The sequence below is a fragment of the Nicotiana tabacum genome, chromosome 18 (assembly GCF_000715075.1).
Source record: "Nicotiana tabacum cultivar K326 chromosome 18, ASM71507v2, whole genome shotgun sequence".
Taxonomy (NCBI): Eukaryota; Viridiplantae; Streptophyta; class Magnoliopsida; order Solanales; family Solanaceae; genus Nicotiana; species Nicotiana tabacum.
Window position 1 is genome coordinate 83,173,808 of NC_134097.1, and position 23,547 is coordinate 83,197,354.

A 23,547-nucleotide genomic window follows, 5' to 3' on the forward strand; every position below is an offset into this window, starting at 1 on the left:
ACAAAAGAAATAACCCTCTTTTGATATTTCCAGCTCACTATAATATCGCTCTCTCTATTTTTCTCATTGACTATTTTTTTATACGGAAAAAGGGTCATATATATCCCTCTACTAGCTAAAATAAGCTAGATTTGTCCTCCGTTATACTATTTGATAAAAATTATCCCTACCATTCAAGTCTTTTGTTCAAATACCCCTCTGCCGTCAAATTTTAAATTTAAATTATAAAAAGTCATGTGTTAGAGTTCTATTGGCTAAACTAAACCCACTCCTCCTTTTTCTTTGACCAAGTCGACCCGACCAAATCTCTCACCTGTCATCTTCCCAACCTCACCCTTTCTTCTTTTAACAACTCATTCCTCTAAAAACTACAGGGCAAATTCCTCAAAAAATGAAGATCGAAAATTTAACATTCAGATAATTAGCTTATTAAGCTCAGTGCTCCCATTCATCTATGAAATTAAACACTAAATCTAAAAGTTTTACACCAATTAACACAGAAAGAAAACTGATTTAAAAGAAAAAAAAAAGAAATACATGTTTAACTATCGAAAAAATCAAAGGAACTATAGTAAGTGTTGATAGAGAATCAATATCTTTGCAAACGTGTGGTCCGCTTCATCAAAGGCAAGAATCTTCATGCACTCATGCCCATTTTCTAGTTGTGACCTACTTTTTTATAATTTCAGGAGTGTCAATTATTAATTATGTTGAAACAGGCCGGCACTTTGAAATTGGCACATAGTTGGTTGCATCTGCTTGGATAGCTAATTTTGTTATACCAGTGAATTTCCCCATTCTTATCAGCACTTCCATATTCTGCAACATTTTCCACCATTTAAACCAAATATTTTGAAGTTTTTATTTGTTTGAATTGATGAAAAATCTTCTTAATATTCTCTTTGAAATGTAGAGGGGTATTTTGAACAATAGACTTGAACGATAGGGACAATTTTGATCAAATAATATAACAGAGGACTGATCTAGCTTATTTTACCCAATAGAGGGACATATATAACCCTTTTCCATTTTTTATACCCTGTGAAACCTCACTCTTTCTTTCTCTTTGTTGGTATGTAGAAATGGAAATCCAAGCTCTCCTTCTATAGCCTCCGAGAAGTCTATTATATTTGACATTTTACCCACTTTCCCTTCGTTTTCTTTCTTTCATTTATGGGGATGGACCCCACACCATCCTAGCATAACCAGTCATCCCTTAATCATTTTGGCAAGGTTGAATTTCTCAGCCTTCTCTTATAATAGAGTACTGCCGGGCTTAGGCCCCTCCTTTGTTATCCTTTTTATGGTATAAAAGCACACCCAAACTCTAATGGATGAGATAAACTTGCAAGACGAATGAGGTAATAAGAATACAATGGTCACTGTATTAAACAGAAAGACAATAGGAATAATAATGGCAATAACTTTGTTGTTCGTTTTTGTACAGCAATACAATAACATGAAAGATGAAGATAAAATTAACTTAGGAGTTGAGTGAAGTATCGAAATATCAAACAAGAATAACAAACATCATTAACTGTTCAGTTTGTGCAATATCAAACTAGCTTGACTTCTTAGAAGCATTCTCTCTTGCCATTGTCATTTGTTCAAAAAGGCTTCCATCATAAACAGCTCGTACCGCTTCTTTCGTCAATTCACCATTCTTGTTTTTCGCCAAATCATATAGGAGCCTCCAATCTGTTGTAGCATTAAGCCTACGCCAATAAAAAATATGATATTAGAAAATATATATCACTTCAAAGAAAAACAAAAAGAAATATAAACAGCACCATCCAAAGTAGTCTTTAGGTTCTCTATTTTTCTTGAGCAACTCGTTCACTTCGTCAGCTGTTAACGAATTTGCATTTTTATGAGCATACTTCTTGAAGATCTCCTCAAACTTCTCTGGCACAAATCTTCAAAATCATTCAAAAATATAATCGAATATTAACTGTATCTTATACAAAGCTTACAACAAATGTGATCTATGACCATTAAATTATTGTCTATGAAAGAGAATTCTGTCACTAACTATTCATTTTGTGAAAAAATTACAGTTTGTACTTAAATACACGAGTCACATATTTTTAGTTACAATACACAAATTATTTCAGCTTTACCTTCCTTCAGCATCATAAGCATCAGAATCACTGCCATGCTTTCCATATTTGATGTTTTTAATCACAATGGGAAACAGTAGAGACGGCCATTTTCCCTATGATCAAAACAAATAAATTAAATGAGAACTTGGCTGGTAAATTTCGGGCCATAGCAGTGAATCTTTTTTTCCGAAAAATACAAATATATATATATATATATATATATATATATATTAGCTTGCGGTCCTCTCATCCTTACGACCTAAATTAGATTGGATTTGGAATTCATAAGAGTTTCTTCTTTTTATGATTTTGTTTGTATTTTATGGAAACCCAACAAAAGAACCAACAAAGATTGTGATGAAATGATAAGTATTTCTTTATTCTTGATTAGAGTTTTTCGATTCTAGTCCTGAGTATGAAGTAGTCTTTGTTAAGGAATATTTTACTCTTAAATATGAGACTTTCCTAGATAAATCCAAATTTAATAAGACCTCATGCAATGCGAGTACCACCGAGTAGGAAATCGGGAAAAAAAAAAGAAGAAAAAATCAAGAAAAGAAAACTCAAGCGGCCGCCCGCCGTGGGTGTGTTAGCATTGCAATTGAGGAACAAAAAAGAACTAGCTAGAAACAACTAGCCGTAGAATATTAAAGTCAATCATATAACTCTATTCATTGCATGTCTACCTCTGTCACCAGCTCTAATCTAGACAATCTAATCCCCCAATTTGTTGACCTGTTTTTCTTTTTAATTTAGAAGAATTAAAATAGAAGGGCAAATATAGCTAGCTTATATTTCGGTCGATGTTATATCAAGTCTATAGTAATAATGCGCAAACAGAAAGCTGGAGGTCTAGTTCCACCCAAATCCATATTCTTACCACCCATAATCAAGAACACTTTAAAATATTGTTATCACAAATATGTATTATCTCGTATTATATTGTGATGTATGATCATCTTATGTATAAATTAAACTATTATAAAAAATTTACTTTTTTAGTTAACTATGTCATAATACGCTGACTCCCTCCCCAACTTATTCGCATTATTCTATATATATGTCATCCTCTCTTATTTGTGTGCATCGGTACCCCACGTTCAATTAATAATAACATAGCAAGTGCCACTACACAAATAATATCATTTTATTCCATCTAAATACTGACAAGAGATCAAAGAGATTGTTTGTCGTCATTGAAATTTACTTATGTCATAGCAAATAGAACATGGTGATAAATATTTAATTCATCTGCATGTTTATATGTACTTGCATGACTGATTTTAATTTAACCTTTCTCTATTGTATTCCACCATCAAACTCAGTAATTAAACTTCCTCTGTCCCAATTTTTCCTAAAGGTGTTTGGATTTCGAAAGTCAAACGAATTATTCTTTTGATCATAATTTTTATATACTTTTTAAATATTTTAAATTATTAATTAATGTAACTTACAACACTTTTTAAATAATTTTTAAATATATAAATTTTATTTTTAAAAATTTAAAAATACGATGTCCATGATCAAAATTAAGAATTTTAAATCTCGAAAGTGAAAATTATCATATAAATTGGGGCAAATGTCTATTTTTATGACACATTTCCAAAAAGATGAATATTTTTTATATTTAAAATAATTTCATTTAAATTTGATATTTTACTCTTAACGAGATGGTTTATATCACACAATTACATATATCTTATTTTAATTCAAAAAATCTTCTTCTTTTTTTTTCTTAAGTTTGGTGCCAAATAAATTTGGAGTAGAGGTGGAAAAATGGTTAAAAAAAAACAGTTAACCATCCATATTATCTACTAAAAATGGGTTGGATAATAAACTTTTTAAAAACGGATCAAATATGAATAAGAACCATATTATTCATTTAGAAAATGAATAACTAACGTGTTTAACTTTTACATTTATAAAATCTCAAACTGGGGTTCCTCAAGTTTGAGAGACTAGGAATTATCCCAAAAGTGATCATATTCATGAAGTCATGGATAAGATGGTTACTCAAATTATCCGCCGGTTAACCCGTTTTTTATCCATATTAAATATGGATCGGATCAGATCGGATAATTTATCCGTTTTTTCATTACTCGTTTTCGACCCGTCCCGTCCGTTTGCCGCCCTACATTGGAGTATTACAAAAAATGGGAAGAAGAAAGTAATGTCATATAATGAGGACTAGTTAGAATCTAGACTACGAACAATAAATGCATAGAGATAGAGAGAGATTCGAATTACCGGTCGAGTCTTGTGACTGAGAACAAGATGAATGAGAACAGCAGCCAAAAGTGAGCGGAAAATATTACGTCCCAGTTTTCTGAAACCTGAACAGATGATAAATCATAAATATAGTAAGAAAATTCGTGAAAGAAAAAAAAATAATTAGAAAGAAAATTAAAGGAAACTATCAAATTTACCATAAATAATAATTAAAAAAAATAGAGAAAAAGTGCACACCTAGATATGTTTCCCAAGGCTATATTATTCCATCTTTGTTGATATCAAAGAACATTACATGTTTTTCTAAAGGAGTAAGCTGGTCATGATTTCCCATCCCTGCAGGCACATGCATATGTTTTCTCAATACCAAAAAGGCACACGTTTAAGACAAGAGGGGTTCTGATGGCAAGCAACCTCCACTTCTAACCAAGAGATTGTGAATTCGAGTCTCCCCAAGAGCAAGGTGGGAAATTCTTGGAGGGAAGGATGCCGGGGGTCTATTTGGAAACAGCCTCTCTACCCCAGGATGGGTGTAAGGTCTGCGTACACACTTACCCTCCCCAGACCCAACTAAGTGGGATTGTATACTCCACTATGTGGAATTATACTGAGTTGTTGTTGTTGTTGTAAAAAGCACACTTTTGTATTTGAACATTTGACTTAAAATGATTTTTGAACTCACACAGTCTTTATACTAGAATCTTCGTTTATGTCAAAGAGATTCAACAGTTTATATGTCCATAATAAAAAATAAAAAAACTTATTACTATTCCTATTTTGCACGCTATAATATACTCCCTCCGTTTCAATTTATGTGAACTCATTTGACTGGGCACGTAGTTTAAGAAAAGAGAGAAGACTTTTGAACTTGTGGTGTATAATGAGACACATATATTTTGTGTGGCTATAAATCATTACATAAAGGTAAATTGTTTTCAAATAAGGAAAGAGGTCATTCTTTTTGGCACGGACCAAAAAGGAAATAAGTTTACATAAATTGAAACGGAGGGAGTATATTTTAGCGAAAGGGATTCAGTTGGACTATTTTGACTCTATATAACTCTGCCGCTGTGCATGTCTCTAGAGAGTCTGAGAGAGAGAGAGATGCATACCATCAGGTTGAAGGCTGCTTGATGAAGCCATTGAATCAAACTGCAACTACTGAATGTTTTCTTTGTGAATGAAGAAGAAAGAAAAAGGAAGATATATATATAGTTAATAATTAAGATGAACGAGATAATGGTACTTTAACATGATTTGCTTGATTGGAGGAGAAAGTGAAGAAAATATCATGAAAGAAGTTTTTCTTATAAAGATATTATCTTTCCTTCCTAAATGCATATTAATTATTTTCGTTAGTGGTTCCTGTAGAACCACGAGTGTTATTTGGAGTTGACATTTCTTGGAAATAGAAAAGGCCCATCCTTTTTGCTGAGAAACATAAATTAGTCAGTTGAACTGTATTTTTATATTATTGTAGATATGACACAGACCGAACATTACTCAATTATTGGGCAATTTGTATCTTATCGTAAAAAGGACCCAATCCTCAAAAAGTTGTTTAGCGACGGATTGGCTACGGAATAATAGTTTCGTTGCCAAAAAAGCCAAAAAATAGTTAGCATATAATATAGCGACGAAATCGAAAAATCGTTGCTAAATATTGGCGCCCTCAATATAGCTACAGATTTAGCGACAAAACCTGAGCGACAAAATTTATTTACCTACAACGACGGAATTAGCAACGAAATGTCCGTCGCTATGTTTAATTTCTTTATCAAAATTTTTTTAAGCTCCTTGCTACTGAAATTTCCGTCGATAATGTTATATCTAGTAAACAATAATATCATTATTAGCGACGGAAATAAGCCGTAGCTAATTCCGTTGTTGAATACCACTTAATTATTTATCCTAGGGCACAAAATTTGTAAAAGTTCGGTGTCTTCTTCTTCTAACAGGGTAGAACGCTGGGAGCAAATATAGTCGGCTGGGAGCAAAATCAATGGAAAACGCACTTGAGAGCAAGAACAAGGGCAAAAATTAGTAGCCAACGTGAATTTAAGGTGTGTAGATGGCTTTAATTTGTTTCTTCTTCTATTTCTTATTAATCAGTAGCTTGATGGTGGTGCTAATGACTACGAATACTATGTTCATTACACTGAATGTGAGTGAACATTTTCAAATTAATTGTTTTCTTTTTATTTTATTTGCATCAATTTGGAGTAGCTAGGGCTTGGAGCTTTATCAGATTTTAATTGTAAAAGGAGGCTTTTTTGTATGTAAAGTTCTTTTCTTTCATGGTTGGACTTGTGTTTCTGGTTTAATTTTCAAGATAGGATCTTTTTTACGTGACTAATTAGGTTTTCACTATATTTGTATTTGCTTCTTTTACAGTTTTACTGACTCTTTATGTGCTTGTCTTGGTGAAGAGGTTATGTGTTATTAGCAAAATTGGGTTTTAATTTGACTTAAAATGGATATAGAATAGTATCTATCAAGTCTTGACTTTGGTTGTGATAAGCAATTTTTCATTTTTTCCCCTTGATGAAATCTCCCAAAGTGCAAGATCCTTTTATTATTCAATCTCCTTTGTTTTTAAGAAGGTTTGGAGTATGTAATTTTTGTTCTCCCCTCTTCACCTTACTAGGGTTTTAGTTTGTTTTATATAATTTGAAATTGAATTTGAGAAATTCTGTGGATTAGTTTTTACTGTATCTGTTATTCTACTGCGATTTGATCTTGTGAGCTTTTTTTCTTATTTTAGTTGAATAATTGCCATTTATGGCTAACTGTAGTTCCTGCACTTCCTTTTTCTCCATATCAGCAAGCATGTTCTAGCAACATTATTGACAGGTAAAATAATGTGTCACTTTCTTTTAAGTTATTCAAACAAATCTTGCCTTGTAGAATCAGTTGATCATCTTTGGTAGATATTTACATCTATTTGGCTTCGAATTTCATCTTTGTTTGGTATATGAGAACTTTTCTTCTGCATATGAAATATTAGTATTTCACTGATCTCCCTGTAGCCTTGGTATGATTGAGAATATATCTATATTTATTGCTTTTCTTTGATGTCTAACTTCTCACTCATTTCCCTAAATTTATCGCTTACTATTAAATTTGAAAATCTAGCAGTTGGGAACAACTTTGGAAAGATCCCAAGTGTGTTGAAAAGTCAGAAACAAATGCAAAGAATCGTCGTGGCGGTAGGAGTGGAGTCTCCACTGAGACTCACACAGGCGGCTCTGTCTCCATTGGGGAGTATCGCAAGAGACTTGTAAGTATATCGCAACCTTAGCTTTATTGCAAATCTAAACTTAAAATTTCTTCTTGTTGGTGCTAAGAATTACTTATAATTATATAAATATATGTCTGCTCTTATTTCAGAATTGCTTATAATTATATGTTTGCTCTTATTTCATACCTGCAACTCGTTTGAGAATTCTCCTACCTGCAAAATAATAGTTAAAGATTGAGAAATTTTTATTCACAATGACACAATAAATATTTGATTTTTTTATAGTTTAAGGTAAAACTAGGAATGGCCCTCTTACCTTCAGCCATGAGTTTAACATGTAAAAAATGTTTGTCCGTAGATTTCTATGGCAAGAGACACAAAGCTGAGTCACGCCATTGGACTTTCTTCTTCAGAAAGTGTAAAAAAGCAGAGAAGTTTGGTATCTTAAAGGGAATGACCTAAAACCTCATATTATGAGCCTTACAGAAATTCCTAGAATTGTTTTGTTGGCAGAGAAATAGAGGTTTAATTAAGACTAAAGAAGTTGTACAAAAAAAATGGAGGAGAAATGATAGAAATAATAATACAGTTAATAGAACAAATATGGATTTGAGCACTCATAAAAAAATAAGAGGAGGGCAGGTATAAGAGAAGCTTTTTCCACAAAGGGATAAGTAATTTCACTGGTTTAGCATATGGTCTTTCATTTTCTTTCATTCTCACTCACTTTGTCCCCCTCTCATTTGTAATTATTATCTGCAACATAATAATATGGAAAGTAATTAGGTGCAAAATAATTAAGATGAGTTGTCTGCTCTTATTTTATTTTTTGGTGTAAGTAAGAATTCCTAGATGGGAAAAGGTTAGATGGGAATACACTGCTAGTCTAGGAGTTTGGTCGACTACACCTATTGTTTTATCTTTCCTTTAGACTAGTTTTCATTATCGAGAATGAGAGCAAAAGCTGTGTCGGTATGTAATTTTGATTCTGACCAGGTTATTCTATGTTTAAAGATTGAGTGCATATTGACGTTCTTTTGCTGTCAATATAAGTTGATTATGCAAACGCTATAACACCCAGTACACTTCCCTTCTTCAAAGGTAGACCAGCTAACGTGCACTGCAGGAAGTTCCATCTTGGATACTGAATTTGGATGGTTAACTGAAATGATGATAGAATTTAAAGTGATTGAAATAAAATGGTTGTGCAATAAATTTGGTCAGTGTGTGACATATAATGTGCCTTTGTCTACTGCTTATCACTTAATCAAAAAGGGGGTGGTGTTTGTCTACTGCTTATCACTTAATGTGCATTTGCCCTGCACTAGTTGACATTGTATATACATTAGCCAATTCAGTATGTTTCTTGTGCAGTGGCATTTGAAAAACAACATCTAATTTGAGTGAATAAAAGCATGTATCGTTACTTTATATTTTTTCTTGCTTAGTTGTTGAATTGGAAATTGAGTAGTAATTGGATCAAGAGGTTAAGCTAGCCTTCCATTGTAAAGTGAATTTGTTGGCATATTCCGCCGTTTAATTACATTGAGCAGGATATATAGTGCAATTACATTTCCATCAGTTTACTGTGTACTTTACTGTGTACTGTTTATATGTTTTGTGTTGGTGGTAAATTTTGCATAGCATCCTTTCAAGTATATCAAAAATCAATGTTAACCAAGTGCCTGGCCTAGCAGTTTATGGCCATCAGTTTTTTGTCCAGTCCTTTTACTTGCAAAAGTCTGGTCCTCAACATCGCATACAAGAGTGTTTTGTGCAGTTGTCAACTGCTTACTTTCAGCCACCCCTTGCACTTGTTTTGCCCATGTATTGGAAGCCTTAACACCTGAAGGAAATACATCAAATACTGTCACAACATTTTGAGCCGTTGATGATGGTTTCAGCCCTGTATTGGCAGCCTTAACCCTTGTATTGAATCAAACAAAATTGAATCTCTGTTAGTTACAAGTTCAGAAAGATTAGAAGTTAGAACCTTTGCTATAGTAATATTTTCATCCTTTTAAAAATAAATTATTTTTTGTATAGGCTGTTGAAAAGGGTCGAGACCCAACACCAAGTGAGTTACATTTGTACGTCCATACACATGGGCATGATGGAAAATCTTTTCTTGATGAGGAAGCTCGGCTCGTGCATGTAAGTTCAATATTTTATAATCTTATTTACTATAATATAAAAAGAGTATGAAAAGTATCCTCTCTGTTGGTTAATTAAATGCTCAACATTCTTGACTATTTTAATTTAAGTACTTATTACACCTCTTTTACAGGAAAGGTATCAGGAAATATTATATGAACAAATACAAACTCAATCTGATATTGATTAATGTAAAGCATATTACGAAGACGCGGGAGGGGAAAAGAAGAGAAGAGTATATGGTATTGATCAATGTAAAGCATATTACTGTTCATGGGGTTCATCTATCGGTTTCAGATGATGACCTTAACCCCCAAGCCTCGTATTTGGAAGTTTTTTGGTTTGGACTTTATTGTTGTTGTTAGGGATAATTCGCACCTTTGTGGTTTGAACTTTATTGTTGGTGTTAGGGATAATACCCACCTTTTTGGTTTGAATTTTATTGTTGGTGTTACGGATAATTCGAACTTAATTGTATTAGCTATATGCATTTTGGACCTTGAAGTATGTTAATTTATATGAATTTTAGTTATTATAAAGGATATCTAATAATTTACATACAAAGTGCATGAGCAGAGAAAATTTAATATGCTAAATAAAAAGGATCTAAATGGGAAAAATATTGCGACGGATATTTTTTGTAAAAAAAATAAATATATAAAATAACATTGCGACAAACGATTTTGGTCGCCAAATGCAAAGGTGAAATGAGTCTTAAAATATTGGCGACAGATTTGCGACCGAATTTTTGTCGCAAAAGTATACCAACGACGAAATGCATTATGAATTTAGCGACAAAATTTTCTAATATAGCGACGGAAATTCTGTCGCTAACTGTAGCAACGGATAGTGTTCGTCGCTAGAAGTCGCTAATATTGCGACAGATTCCATTTTTCCGTCGCGAAGAGCTTAGCAACGAGCAAATCAGCAACAAATGGTAATCCGTCGCTAATCCTGATTAGCGACGAAACAAGGCTCTTTATTAGCGACGAAACAAGGCTCTTTAGCGACGGATTGTGTCCGTCGTTAAATGCTATTTTTTTTGTAGTGAATTGATAAGAGAAAAGAAAATTGATTTTTCTACTCAGTAGTGATCATCAATTTTACGTTAGTTACCTTGTACGCGTATTTCACGGTAATTATATGTATGTAATGGAATATATTATTTACCACCCAAAAATACTTTCTCTGTCAGAAGTTAGTCAACTTTTAAAATTCTATTATATATAATATGTCGCTCCCCATCTCAACCATCTTTTGATAAATTGTCTGTGTTAATATCACTGTTCAACTCTTTTTTAAGTTCATAGTAGTTGTTAGGCTCATTGAGAGCTCATTAAAGGTGCATTTACGTAAGTGTTGGGGAAATTTAGCCATCTAGTTTGAATTTTCTGGCAAAACTTATCACTTTCATATGTCACCACAAAATGGAGATCAACTCAAAAAGGAAAAAAACTACATACTAGTCTTTACTATTTTTGGGACCGCTATAGTTCCTTATTTGTTTTCAGGGGACTAAATTTGAATAGTTCAGCTTCTACATCATTATATACGTGCTTTAGGTTTTTATCCTTATTTTCTTTGAATTGGTTTTGGTTCATTTAAATCTTACAAAGAATCTAAAAAGTATTACTCCCTCCCTCTCAATTTATCTGTCTTAGTTTGACTTGATAGAAAATTTACTAAAATATGAAGATTTTTAAAATTTAAGGTCTTCTATATATTATATCATTTGTATGACTATAAAACTTTTAAAACTTGTGATCTTAAATAAGACACAACATTTGTGTGACTATAAAAGCTTTTCATACATTAAGTATAGAAATATGTCAATCTTTTTTTAAATGGACTAATAAGAAATAGTGTCAATATTTTTTACACAGAGGAAATAACATGTTATTCACTTGGAAATTCTTGCGGAAGTGATTTATCTCATAACACCACCACTAATTACCTTAGTTGTAACGACCCGACCGGTCATTTTTAACTTTAGCATTTCGTTCGGTGGGTTGAGACATTGAGTAGCTTCATTTGATGTATTATAACTTGCGGCTATAGTCAGTTTTAGTTTTCAAGTGGTTTGGGATTGATTTGGAAGAATGACTCTCGATTTGAAAGTTTTAAGTTTAAACAGTTGACCAAGGTTTGACTTTTGGGTTAACAGACTCGGAATATAGTTTTTATTGTTCCGATAGGTTCGTATGATAATTGTGGACTTATACATATGTTCGAATTTTGTTCTGGAGGTTCCTAGAAGAATTCAACTCTATTTCTTGAAAGTTGGCAATTAGAAGAACTTAAGAGTTCATAAGTTTAACCAAGAGTTAACTTTGATGTTATTAGACTCTAATTAGTATTTCGAGACTTTGGATAGATCTATATAGTTGACATAAACTTGTGTGCGAAGTTTAGAAGTACTCTGAAGTGTAAAAGTCTGATTTAGATACTCTTTTGACGGAATAAAGATTTAACAACCTAAGAGAAATTCTACTAGGTTTGAGCTTCGATTATTTGTTGTGATGTTCCCATGGTTATTTTGAGGCCTTGAATAATTTTGGATAATGGATATGAACTTATTGGTATAATTGGATGGGGCCCCAAGGGGCTCGGGTGTGTTTTGGGTCATTGGTTGAGAGACTGGTTAAGGATTTAGAGTTTGATCATGGTCAATATCAGGTCAAAATGACCTCTTTTCGATGTTTTGAGTGCACGAAAATATTTGTAGTATATTTTGTGATTGAAATGCATATATGGTTTGTGTCTGGGAGGTTCCGAATGAGTTTTGGGTGCTAAAATGAAGATTTTTTGTTATTGTCGATTTTTCTGGTGTAAATAATTACGAAAATACCAGTTATGTCGGTAATATTTTCAAACTCAAAATTTCTGACAACACATTCGAATACGAGTCCAACCGTACTAATTTCACTCAAATCCAACTCCGGATCAATGTTCAAATCTCAAATATTCAATTTAGAAAAGTTTAGACAAAAGCTCGCAATTTCTCATTTAAAATCATTAATCAAATGCTAAAGTCGACAATAGAATCATGGAATATAATTAAAATCGAGTAAAAAACACGTATCCCAATCCATGTGATGAAATTCCTCTCCAAAATTGCCCAAATCCGAGTTTCATAACTCAAAATGTGATAAAACAAAAAAAACCTCTTTTTATAACTTTTGCCGAGCTCTTTTGCATTTGTGAGCAAAGGGTCGCTTCTGCGGCATCGGTTCTGCAACAATTATCCCGCTGTTGTGGAAAATCTTGGAAAACCATCATTTCGCACATGCGGATAATGTCCCGCTTCTGCGCAATCGCTGGTGCGACACCAGCCCACTATGCTCATATTCGCTTCTGCTCTCCAAGCCACTACATCTACGTTGTCGTAGATGCGCTCAAAATCGTGCTACTGTGGAGATCGCCCAACTCCAGCCTTCTTCATAAGTGCTACCAATTTCCCCCTTCTACGACCACCACACCTGCACAAAACCAGTCACAGTTGCGCACAGAGGTGGATATAGTATATTACCAACGGGTTCAACTGAACCCATAACTTTCGACGCGGAGTAAAAATTTATAAGTAAAAATTCATTATAATTGGAAAATAGTAGATTTGAACACATAACTTTGAAAATATAATGGGTTCAATGCTAAAAACGTTAAAATTGAACCCAGAAAATTTAAATCCTGGATCCGCCTCTGGTTGCGCATCACCAGAACTAGCAGCAACCAGCACTCACACATGAAGGAAGAATGGTCTGAAATATGTCTGAAACTCACCTGAGCCCCTTAGGAACCGTCCGAATATACCAACTAGTCCCACAGCATAACACAAACCTATTCGAGGCCCCAAATCACACATAACAACATCAAAACCATGACTCGCACATCAAATCAAACTTAATAAACTTTCGAAGTTCCAACTTCCAAAACTCATGTCGAATCATATGAAATCAAATCGGAATAACCTCAAATTTTGCACACAAGTGCCAAATCACATAAATAACCTATTCCATTTCCCAAAAAAAACAATTTAAATTCGATATCATTAAAGTCAACTCTCGGTCAAACTTATGAACGTTCTGTCAACTATTGCCAAATATGGCCAAAACCTTCTTGAAGCCTCCAAATGCAATTTTGGGCATAGGCCCAAGTCCAAAATCACCATACAGACCTGATGGAACCATCAAAACTCTGATCTGGGTTCAAATTCACAAAATTTAAACTTGGTCAATTCTTTCAATTTAGTGTTTCCTACTTGAAGATCATCCATTCCAAATCAATCCCAAATCGTCAAGAAAATTATATATATATATATATATATATATATATATATATATATATATATATATATATATATATATATATATATATATATATATATATATATATATGACACATAATATATCATACGAAACTACTCATTCCTTCAAACCATTGAATGGAATGCAAATACTCAAAATAACTAGTCGGGTCATTACAATTTATTCTATGTTATATCTCATTACATGCTTTGATTACTACATGTTCTTACTTGCTATTCATGCCTTATTTGTTATATGTCATTAAGTTATAACATGTTTCAATTAATTCACTTCTCGAACAATATATGCTTACTTGTTGTGTGTTCCTACCTGTATTAATTGTATATCTTCATTGATTCTTGTCCCTACTTGTCTTATTGTCTTTACCTTATTTATTGCCCTTTAGTAGGTTATATCCGATTGTGTGAATCCTTTGGCTATTCTTGAGTTAATGATTTGCTGAGATTTGTGAATATGAGATATCAGTTTCTCTTTGTTGTGCTAGTAGTTCCTTGGTGTTCTATACGTTTTAGTACCTTTTGTGTTGAGTATCGAATCTCATTGTATAGAATTGTTCACTTTAGTAAGTTGATATTGGGAATAGGTTACGCACTGCAATAGCATTAAAATGAATTGATAATGGGAATGGGTTGCACACGTACAACAAATATTGATATAATATTAGTATCGGGTTGTACGCTGCAACAGATATTGTATAAATATAGGGATCGGGTTGCGCACCACAATAGAGTCTAATGTGTTGTAGTTGGTTGTAACTGTGGTGTTCTTTTTCTATACTATGACGTGAAGCTATGGAATTATGCTATTCTGGGCCCTTCTATTAGTTCGGGTTCGTTTTTATGGGTTTATCAGTTTTACTCTATATTATGTTGTCTTTTATTTATTATTCGTATAGGTTTATCGTAAGTGTCTTGTCATAGACTCGTCGCTACTTCATTGAGGTTAGGATAGATAGTTACAAAGTACATTGGGTCGATTATACTCATACTATACTCCTACACTTGTGCAAACCCCGGTATTGGTCCTAGCGACGCATAGAGGAGTTTGCTCGGATTCGACTTATTCAAGAGACTTGAGGTAGAGCTGCACGACATTCACAGTCTTTGAAGTCCCCTTCTATCGTGTTTTACTATTTCTCTAGTTTCAATTTGTTGTATTTTATTTCAGACCATATTTATAGCATTTTATTCGCTCATGTACTTGTGACTCCGGATTTTTGGGATTAGTATAGACTGTGTACTTATGTATTTATCATATATATCCATGGATATTTCAGTTATTAATTTTTATTATTATTATTATTATTATTATTATTATTATTATTATTATTATTTAATTGTTAAAATTGGTTAATTCTTTAGTTAACGTTGGGTTGCCTAGCAAGTGAATGTTAGGCACCATCACGACCCCTGTAGTTGGAGATTTCGGGTCATGACAAGTTGGTATCAGAGCTAGGTCTTGCAAGTCATGAGCAAGCTTAGTAGATTCTTGAGATCGGTACAGAGACGTCTGTGCTTATCTTCTAAAGGCTATAAGGTGTTAGAGAAATTTCACTTCTTTCTTTCTCCATTGTACAATTTTATTCTATCATTAAGTTATTCTTATTCTCTCATAGATGGTGAGGACACGTACAAAATCCGCAACCGATTAGGAGCCAGAGCCCCAGGTTCCAGCCACTACCATGGTAGGGGATAGGACTAAGGGAGTGCCAGAGGCTGAGGTAGAGCTCAGCCTAGAGCATGTGCAGTAGCACCTATTGCATAGCCTCAGATCGAGCAGGAGGAAGAGGTCTCATTTCAAACCGTGCCAGTTGAACCAGTTCAGGTCCTAGAGGGGTTCATTACCACCGATTACTTCGGGACGTTATAGTCCACTTGGTGGGCCTTATGGAGAGCGTGGCCTAAGTCGGTGTATTTCTTGTTATACCAGCCATCTTTTCGGCTTGGGGAGGAGCCCAGACTCTTGCTACTCACAGTTCAGAGCAGATGACTCATGGATATCAGACTTCGGTAGTTCTAGTATTTAGAGCAGTTCAGTTTATTACTGTTACACAGTCTAGGGAGGGTCTCCGATGTCATAAAAAGGATCGAAAAGGTTGGACAGATTAGCCAAGCTATTTCCTATTCATTTTGGTGGTACACCTTCTAAGGATCCCCAAGATTTCTTAGAACGTTTCCATGAGGTATTGCACAAAATGGGTGTAGTGGAGTCCAATGGAGCTGACTTTATAGTGTTTCAGATGACTAGTGTAAGCACGTGATTTTTGCCCTATATAAGAATTACTCCCAAAATTCCAAAGAATAAAACAATTTTTTGTTTGTTTGCAATTGTTGTGAGTTTTGTGTTATTTTTCTTGTATTGTTTGCATTTGTCTGCACATGTTTATTTCATAAATTAGTTAAAAATAAAAAAAATACATGTCGCATGCATCTAGAAATTAATGGTACATTTAAGAATTAATCAACCATAATTTGGTTAAAAGAAAATCACAAAAAATATGCATGTGTGTTTCTTGTCATTATGTGATTTTTATTTAATTGGTGCTAAATAATATGTGTAATTTTACTTTTTACTTTTTACAATTTATTTTAGAATTTTTGTTTAAATTAGAATTTTACTTAATGCTCCGACTCCGGATTTCGATCCTTTAGCACATTCTAATGTTATGATTCTGATTTTGGGTAGGTTCGGCCCGAGTTGAGGCCGAGGCGAGAGGCAAAGGCATCGTGAAGTAGTAATTCACTCGGTTTGAGGTAAGTAACCATTGTAAATTTGAAACTGAGGGTACAAAACCCCGATATTTCGAACTGATTTGATAAATGAGGTGACGCACATGCTAGGTGACGAGCGTGTGGGGCACCGGTAGGGATTGTGACTTGGTCCGTCCCGTAGCGACTATTATGCCGCATACCTGATTTGAAATCTTATGATATTCCGTATTTTAGACATTTATACTGTATTATGGGCTTTATGCCATGTTTGGGGCCTTGTGCCGACCTATTGAGACCCTTAGGGGCATTTCTATTGTTCTTCCTCACTCTATTTGTTTAAAAGCATATCCTCAGTCATGTTTTTACCTGTTTATTGTTTAAAACCTGTTTTATCACTCTACCTTTTAAATGTGAGGACTGTTTGGACTGAGTTTCCCTGAATTCTATTGTTATGCACGAGTGGTTGTGAGGTAAATGACTGAGAGAGGTTGATTGGGCTGCATATATGGATCGGGTTGCACGCCGAAGCGATACTTATATAGATCGGGCTGCACGCCGCAGCGATATATATTGGATCGGGTTGCGCGCCGCAGCGATATGACGCTTGGGCTGTAGGAGCCCTTCCGGAGTCTGTACACCCCAGTGAGCGTAGTCGACTATAAACTATGGATCGAGCTGCATGCCGCAGCAGTTAATATGATTATTATTAATATGAGATAATTATTGAGCCTGAGTACTAAGAGTGAGTACTAAGTGACGAGAGCTGAGTCATGAGTGACTGCGAGGCTGCCCGAGAGGCCATATTATGAGTGAAACCTTGCCCGAGGGGTGCATTTATGATATTTTCACTGATTTCACTCTTCTTTTAAAATAAGCCTCTGTTGAAAATTGCTAAGTAAATGATTTTATGTTTTCTAATTGAAACTGAAGTTTTATGACGAAACTGGTTTTTAAACTGTGGAGTTTGATCTGTTAACCTGTTGTTTACTCCTTTATATGATTTTAACTACTCATCACATCTTTCAGACCTTATATACTTGAGTTACTTACTGAGATGGCATACTCACGTTACTCCCTACAACTTGTGTGCAGATCCAGGTGCCCGAACAGAAGAGTGAGGGTCCTCAGCATTGTCGGAGACGGCAAGGTAGCTGCATGGCGTCTGCAGCCCTGCTTTCCTCCTTCCTATCTTGTTCTTTTTTGCATTTTAGACCTGTGATGTATTAGAAAGTTGGTTTGTATATTTAGAGTCTCTAGACTCGTGACACCAGATATTTGAGCCGTGTTGGTTAATGTTTATTGATTTTCGCATATTTTTAGTCGTTTTATACATTTCTTATGAAAAATTGAGATTTAAGCCCGTGTTAGAAAATAGTTTTATAAAAGAAATTCGTTGTGATTAATGTTTGAGTTGGCTAGCCTAGTAATGTAATAGGCACCATCACGACCGAGTAGTTGGGGTCATGACAAATAATTCTTAGACCGCCCTCTACCTCTTCCCGTGCCCTCCACAACCAGCCGTTCGCATCTCCTTACCGGAGCATCTAGGCTTCTCCCACTACTAGAAATTCGGTAAAAACCGAACAACTTTGGTCGGTCAAAAAACCTGCCAAAAACCGACCAAAGTTGGTCGGTTTTTCAAAATATTTTAATTTTTAATTTTTTATATTACGAAACCGACCAACTTTGATCGGTTATTTTTGGCGCAAAAATTCGGGAAACTATTTTTGAGTCCCGTGAAATTTATTTTTCAAGAAACCGACCAACTTTGGTTGATTTTTGCAATTAAAATAAATAAAAATTAATATTAAAAAAATCGACCAACTTTGGTTGGTAAATTCAGCCGGTCATTTTAAAAAATAATTTTATTTTTTAATAAAACTGACCAACTTTGGTCGGTTATTTTCGTGCGAAAATACAATTAAAGAATATAAATAAAAAAATAAGACAATCTTAAAATAAAATGCACCAATGGTCTCGTGGTAATAGTATTCTGTCACAGTATACAACCCGGTTCGATTCTCAGATGGTGAATCTTTTGATTACAAAATTAAAATACCGACTAACCTTGGTCGGAAAATACCGACCAACTTTGGTCGGTTTTTTTTTTGCAATATTTTGTTTTTGAATTTAATTGACCGACCAACGTTGGTCGGTAATTTCCGACCAAGTTTGGTCGGTCTATTAAAACGACCATCAAAATACCGTCCAAGCATATTTGGTCGCATTTTGGTCGGTGATTGGCCATAACCGACCAAAGTTGGTCGGTTTTTTTGGTCTGTATTTACCGAATTTCTAGTAGTATCCTCTGAACATGCCCGAACCATCTGAGCCTCGCTTTCCGCGTCTTGTCATCAATGGGAGCCACGTGCACCTTCTCCCGAATAATCGTTAAATTCTCCACAAAAATACTGAAACGTTAAACTTTTGTATTATAGCAAAATAACAAATGAAAAAAATTTAAATGGTGCGGGACAGATTGAAAATAGGAAAATTTACTATGCGGAGCGGGGCGGGTTAAAATTTTGCGGGTTAACCCTCAAACCGCCCCGCCCCACCCCACTGCCATCCTTAACAAACATATACCTTTCAAAATATCCTTTCTTACTTGGAGAATTTTGAAAGGCATACACTACCTTTTGATGAAATGATGACTATTTTTGGAAATTAGATTATCTCTAGATGTTGCTGCTGCAGCTCCTTATAAATAAAGACAATGCAACATGCCTTCTCAGAAAGAGAAGATGTTAAGTACATATATGGAATTACATTTTGTATACGACACCAAATGTTACGTATTAGAGTCTTTCTAGATAGCTGTTGGAAGACTAAGGCAATAAAGTACAATCTAATGATTCAAGCAATACCACTCTTGATTGTATGGGAATTGTGGAAGGTTAGATGCTCATGTAAATATATAAGACCAACGGAAGTTTGTGTAACGCAATTTAGTAATGGCTTGGATCCAACTCAGTGTGATTCTGGATAATTTAAGACCTCATGAGGGAATGATTAAAGTGAATAGTGATAGAAGCTTTGTAAGAGACAGGGAAAAGTAACAATGATTGGCATCATATATGGTCAGGGATGCAGAAAGGAGACTTCATCATATGACCACCTCACTTCCAGTTACCTGCAAAAGTAACAATGAAGTTGAGGCATTAATTAGGGGCTACATGGTGTAGGGAGAATGGCTTTAGCAACTTCATCCTTAAAACTTGACATATCCTTAATATATGCTCACAATGTTGGAGGATATTATTAATTGAAGACACAATATATATAGATTTTGAACCAAGCTGAAGCTAAAGCTACTCTTTACTCTATAAAAGCCAACCAACTAGCTGATATATTAGCCAAAAATGCATCATCTGTTCAGGGAGAATTATCCATATTTTTTTGCATATCAGAACATCCCTAGAGATGCAAAAGGCTCTTTTCAGTTGGATATATAAAAGTGAACTTTTCAGTTTTAGAATTAAATATGATAATGCTAATTTTTATGTCATTTAAATGTATGTATAGTGGACTGGACTAGACTGTTTTGTTGTATCGTCGGCTGGAAATAAATCCCCTACAAAAATAATATTCATGGTTATAAAAATGGAACAATAATGTAGTACCGAGATACGGTAATCAACAAGAATAAAAATAACAACAAGAACACAAAGATTTTTACGTGGAAAACTCTTTTGAATAAGGGAAAGAACTACGGCCCCGAGAGGAGCAACTGATAGTACTATTGCAAGGAATTTTACACTTTGTAGGTCTGAGTAAAATACTCCAAAGACCACTACAACACTCAAAAGAAATAACTCTCTTTTGGTATTCCCACCTCACTACAATATCATTCACTCTTTATTTTTCTCACGGACTATTTTCTTCTACCCTGTCTGTGAAACCTCACTCTTTCTTTCTCTTTGTTGGTGTGTAGAAATGAGAGCCGAAGCTCTCCTTTTATAGCTTATGCCTCACTCTCTGAAGCCTACTATATTTGACATTTTACACACTTTTCCTTCTTTTTCTTTCTTTCATTTATGGGGATGGACTTTCTTTCCTTCCTTTTCTTTCTTTCATTTATGGGGATGGACTCTATAAATCTCCCCCTCCAGACTCATTCACATGAATGAGGTAACACCAAACTTCTAGCTTGAGTGCATGCCGACAAATTTTTTGCACAATTTGAACTTTTCTCTTGGTACCACCTTGGTCAGCATATCTGCGGGATTCTCACTTTTAGAAATCTTCAAGACTTTTAGAGATCCATTCTCCACCATTTCTCGAATCCAGTGATATCTCAGGTCTATGTGTTTGGTCCTTGCATGGTACATGGAGTTCTTGCTAAGGTATATTGCATTTTGACTATTACAATAGACGGCATACTCCTTCTGACGCAATCCAAGCTCTTGAACCGTTTCAACCATATCATCTCCTTGCCAGCTTCAGTAGCAGCAATATATTCCGCTTCAGTTGTAGCGAGTGCGACATACTTCTGCAACCTTGACTGCCATGATATAATTCCCCCTGAAAATGTAAACAAATATCCAATAATGAACTTTCTGTTATCAATGTCACCTGCCATATCATCATTTGTATAGCCCTTCAATATTGGATCAGATCCTCCAAAGCACAAACAATCTCCCGTGGTACCTCTCAGGTACCTGAGTACTCACTTGATTGCTTCCCCCCAGGATTTTCAAGAAACCTACTGACAACACCAACTGTGTGAGCAATACAGGTCTAGTGTATACTGTAGACATGTAATTTTTGACCCTCCCCAAGATTTTACATATTTTGGCATTTAAATGTTTAGTTTAGGCCTAATATTGCTATTTCAACTAGTTTATTTTGTCACAAAAATAAAAATTATAAAAATAGGTTTGTCTTAACGGTTAGTTTTATTTAATTGTTATTTTTACTTAAGTAGAATTAATTAGTAAATGGTGTAGTATTTTTAGTCTTATTTTAGAAGAAAGAGTATGAAATTTGAGGCTAATTTTTGTTTGGTCTTAATTGAAGAGGTCCAAAGAGATGGCCCAATTTTAAAGCCCAAACCCTAAGACCCACTCTCTTTTCTTCTTATACACCCTAACACACATTTTCAAGACCTAGACACAACCCAAAAAAACTGTAGACTTAACAAGCTACAGTTGCAGCACTCTATCTCCCAGTCGTTCCTGCTGCTTTATCTTCAACCTTCAGCACCCTTCACACACAAGACCTAAGAGCTGAGAATACCCAAGCTTCAGCCATTTTTGGACCCTTCTCCTTCGTCTTCCTCAACCTAATGCCACTCTCCCTCGCCTGAGAACTAGCCTCGCCGTCACCCCTCCTATTCAAACAAAAGAACCAACAGACCTAACCCTACACGACCTAAGCAAGGAGATGAACAACATAAGAAAAAACACCCTAGACTTAAAGACCCCTCCATTGTCTTCATTGCTTCTGGAATTCTCACCAAACCAGCGACCAAACGAACACAAACCAGCGACCCTTGCCTTCGTTTCACAACAACTGGCGTCCAAGCCGGAAAACCACCTAGAAAATAGTTGCACCAGCTCCCTCAAGCCTCTCTCCCTTCTCCTCAAACGCATCTTTTCACACCAGCGACCACCGGTGACTATCTTCAGTCCAAAATGAGAGCAACAATAGTGAGCAAAAGTTTCTGCTTTCTCTTCTCGTATCTTTGATTTTCATCAGAAAATAGAGGTTAAAAAAATAGTGAGAGCTATTGTAAGCACGTGATTTTTTCCCTATGAGAGAATTACTCCCAAAAAATTTAAAATAAAATGATTTTCCTTGATAAGCAATTTTGAGAATTTTGTGACATTTTTGGATAATTATTTGTATTTGTCTGTGCATGTTTATTTGTTAAATTAATAAAAAAATACAAAAATATGTCGCATTTTGCATGTAGGATTTAATTCTATAATTGTTAGTAATTAAGTTTGTTTTACAAAAATTAAAAATTACAAAAATAGGCATCTTTTGCATTTTTAGCATTTAATGTCCAAATATACAATTTTATGCTTAATTATTACTTAATTGTGCGTTAATTGTTATTGGGAGTTAATTTACGCTTTTATAACTTAATTTAGTTCTTAATAATAATTTAAGTATTTTTATAATTTAGCTTTAGAAAAATAAAAGAAGAAAAGAGAGCAAAAATATAAAGAAAATCGGAATTAGGCCTCTTCTTCAATTTCAAACCACAAGCCCAAATAATTGCCCAACCTTCCCCATGACCCGGTCCATCTCCACACGGGTCGACCCGGTCCATCTCCACGCGGGTCCCCAACCCCTCTTCATTTTTCATTTTCCCAAAAACAAAACAAACTCAAAAAACCCTAAAACCTAAACTTAACTATCCGCCCCCCACCCTCTCTTCTTCTTCTCCAACAACCCTAAGCCGAATATGAAAACCAAAAACGCAGAGATTGGAACACTTTCGGTCAGTACTTAAGAAACCATAGACCACCTCTTACTCTTACTCGTTGCAGTGGTGCACATGTTCTTGAATTTCTGCGATACCTCGATCAGTTCGGAAAAACTAAGGTTCATACTCAACTCTGTCCTTTTTACGGACACCCAAATCCACCAGCACCTTGTCCTTGTCCTTGTCATCAAGCTTGGGGTTCACTTGATGCACTAATTGGTAGACTTAGAGCTGCTCATGCTTCTGCTTCCTGCTGCGACCACGCGACTGTTTCTTCTTCGTCGTCGAGCTCGAGCTCCCATGGCGGCCTTCTTCGTCGAGCTCCGTGTTTGATGCCGCCATGAACTAC

General features: G+C 34.9%; 1 protein-coding gene and 1 long non-coding RNA gene across 3 annotated transcripts; one reads left to right on the top strand and one right to left on the bottom strand.

Moving 5' to 3' along the window:
- Positions 1-1,412: 1,412 nt before the first annotated feature.
- On the bottom strand, positions 1,413-5,735 carry LOC107829447 (putative peroxygenase 4). The gene is made up of 5 exons (XM_075237022.1): positions 5,444-5,735; positions 4,350-4,435; positions 2,121-2,215; positions 1,791-1,916; positions 1,413-1,715 (listed from the first exon to the last, which is right to left on the bottom strand). The coding sequence occupies exons 1-5, from the start codon at positions 5,472-5,474 to the stop codon at positions 1,562-1,564; spliced, it is 492 nt and encodes a 163-aa protein (XP_075093123.1). The 5' UTR covers positions 5,475-5,735; the 3' UTR covers positions 1,413-1,561.
- Positions 5,736-5,891: 156 nt separating this feature from the next.
- LOC107829446 (uncharacterized) lies at positions 5,892-10,265 on the top strand. Of its 2 annotated transcripts, XR_012702175.1 has the most exons (5): positions 5,892-6,082; positions 6,290-6,394; positions 7,470-7,611; positions 9,619-9,726; positions 9,860-10,265. It is a non-coding gene; the product is annotated as an uncharacterized LOC107829446 (long non-coding RNA). The 2 variants fall into 2 exon arrangements; XR_012702174.1 differs by lacking the exon at positions 5,892-6,082 and having other exon boundaries at positions 6,121-6,394.
- Positions 10,266-23,547: the final 13,282 nt, after the last annotated feature.

Excerpts from the sequence above, each read along its gene's own strand:
- LOC107829447 (XM_075237022.1), bottom strand. The coding sequence starts at position 5,474 with ATGGCTTCATCAAGCAGCCTTCAACCTGATG. Across the intron at positions 4,436-5,443 it reads AAGCAGCCTTCAACCTGATG|GTTTCAGAAAACTGGGACGT; the intron begins GTATGCATCTCT and ends TCATCTGTTCAG. Across the intron at positions 1,917-2,120 it reads GCTTATGATGCTGAAGGAAG|ATTTGTGCCAGAGAAGTTTG; the intron begins GTAAAGCTGAAA and ends ATGATTTTGAAG.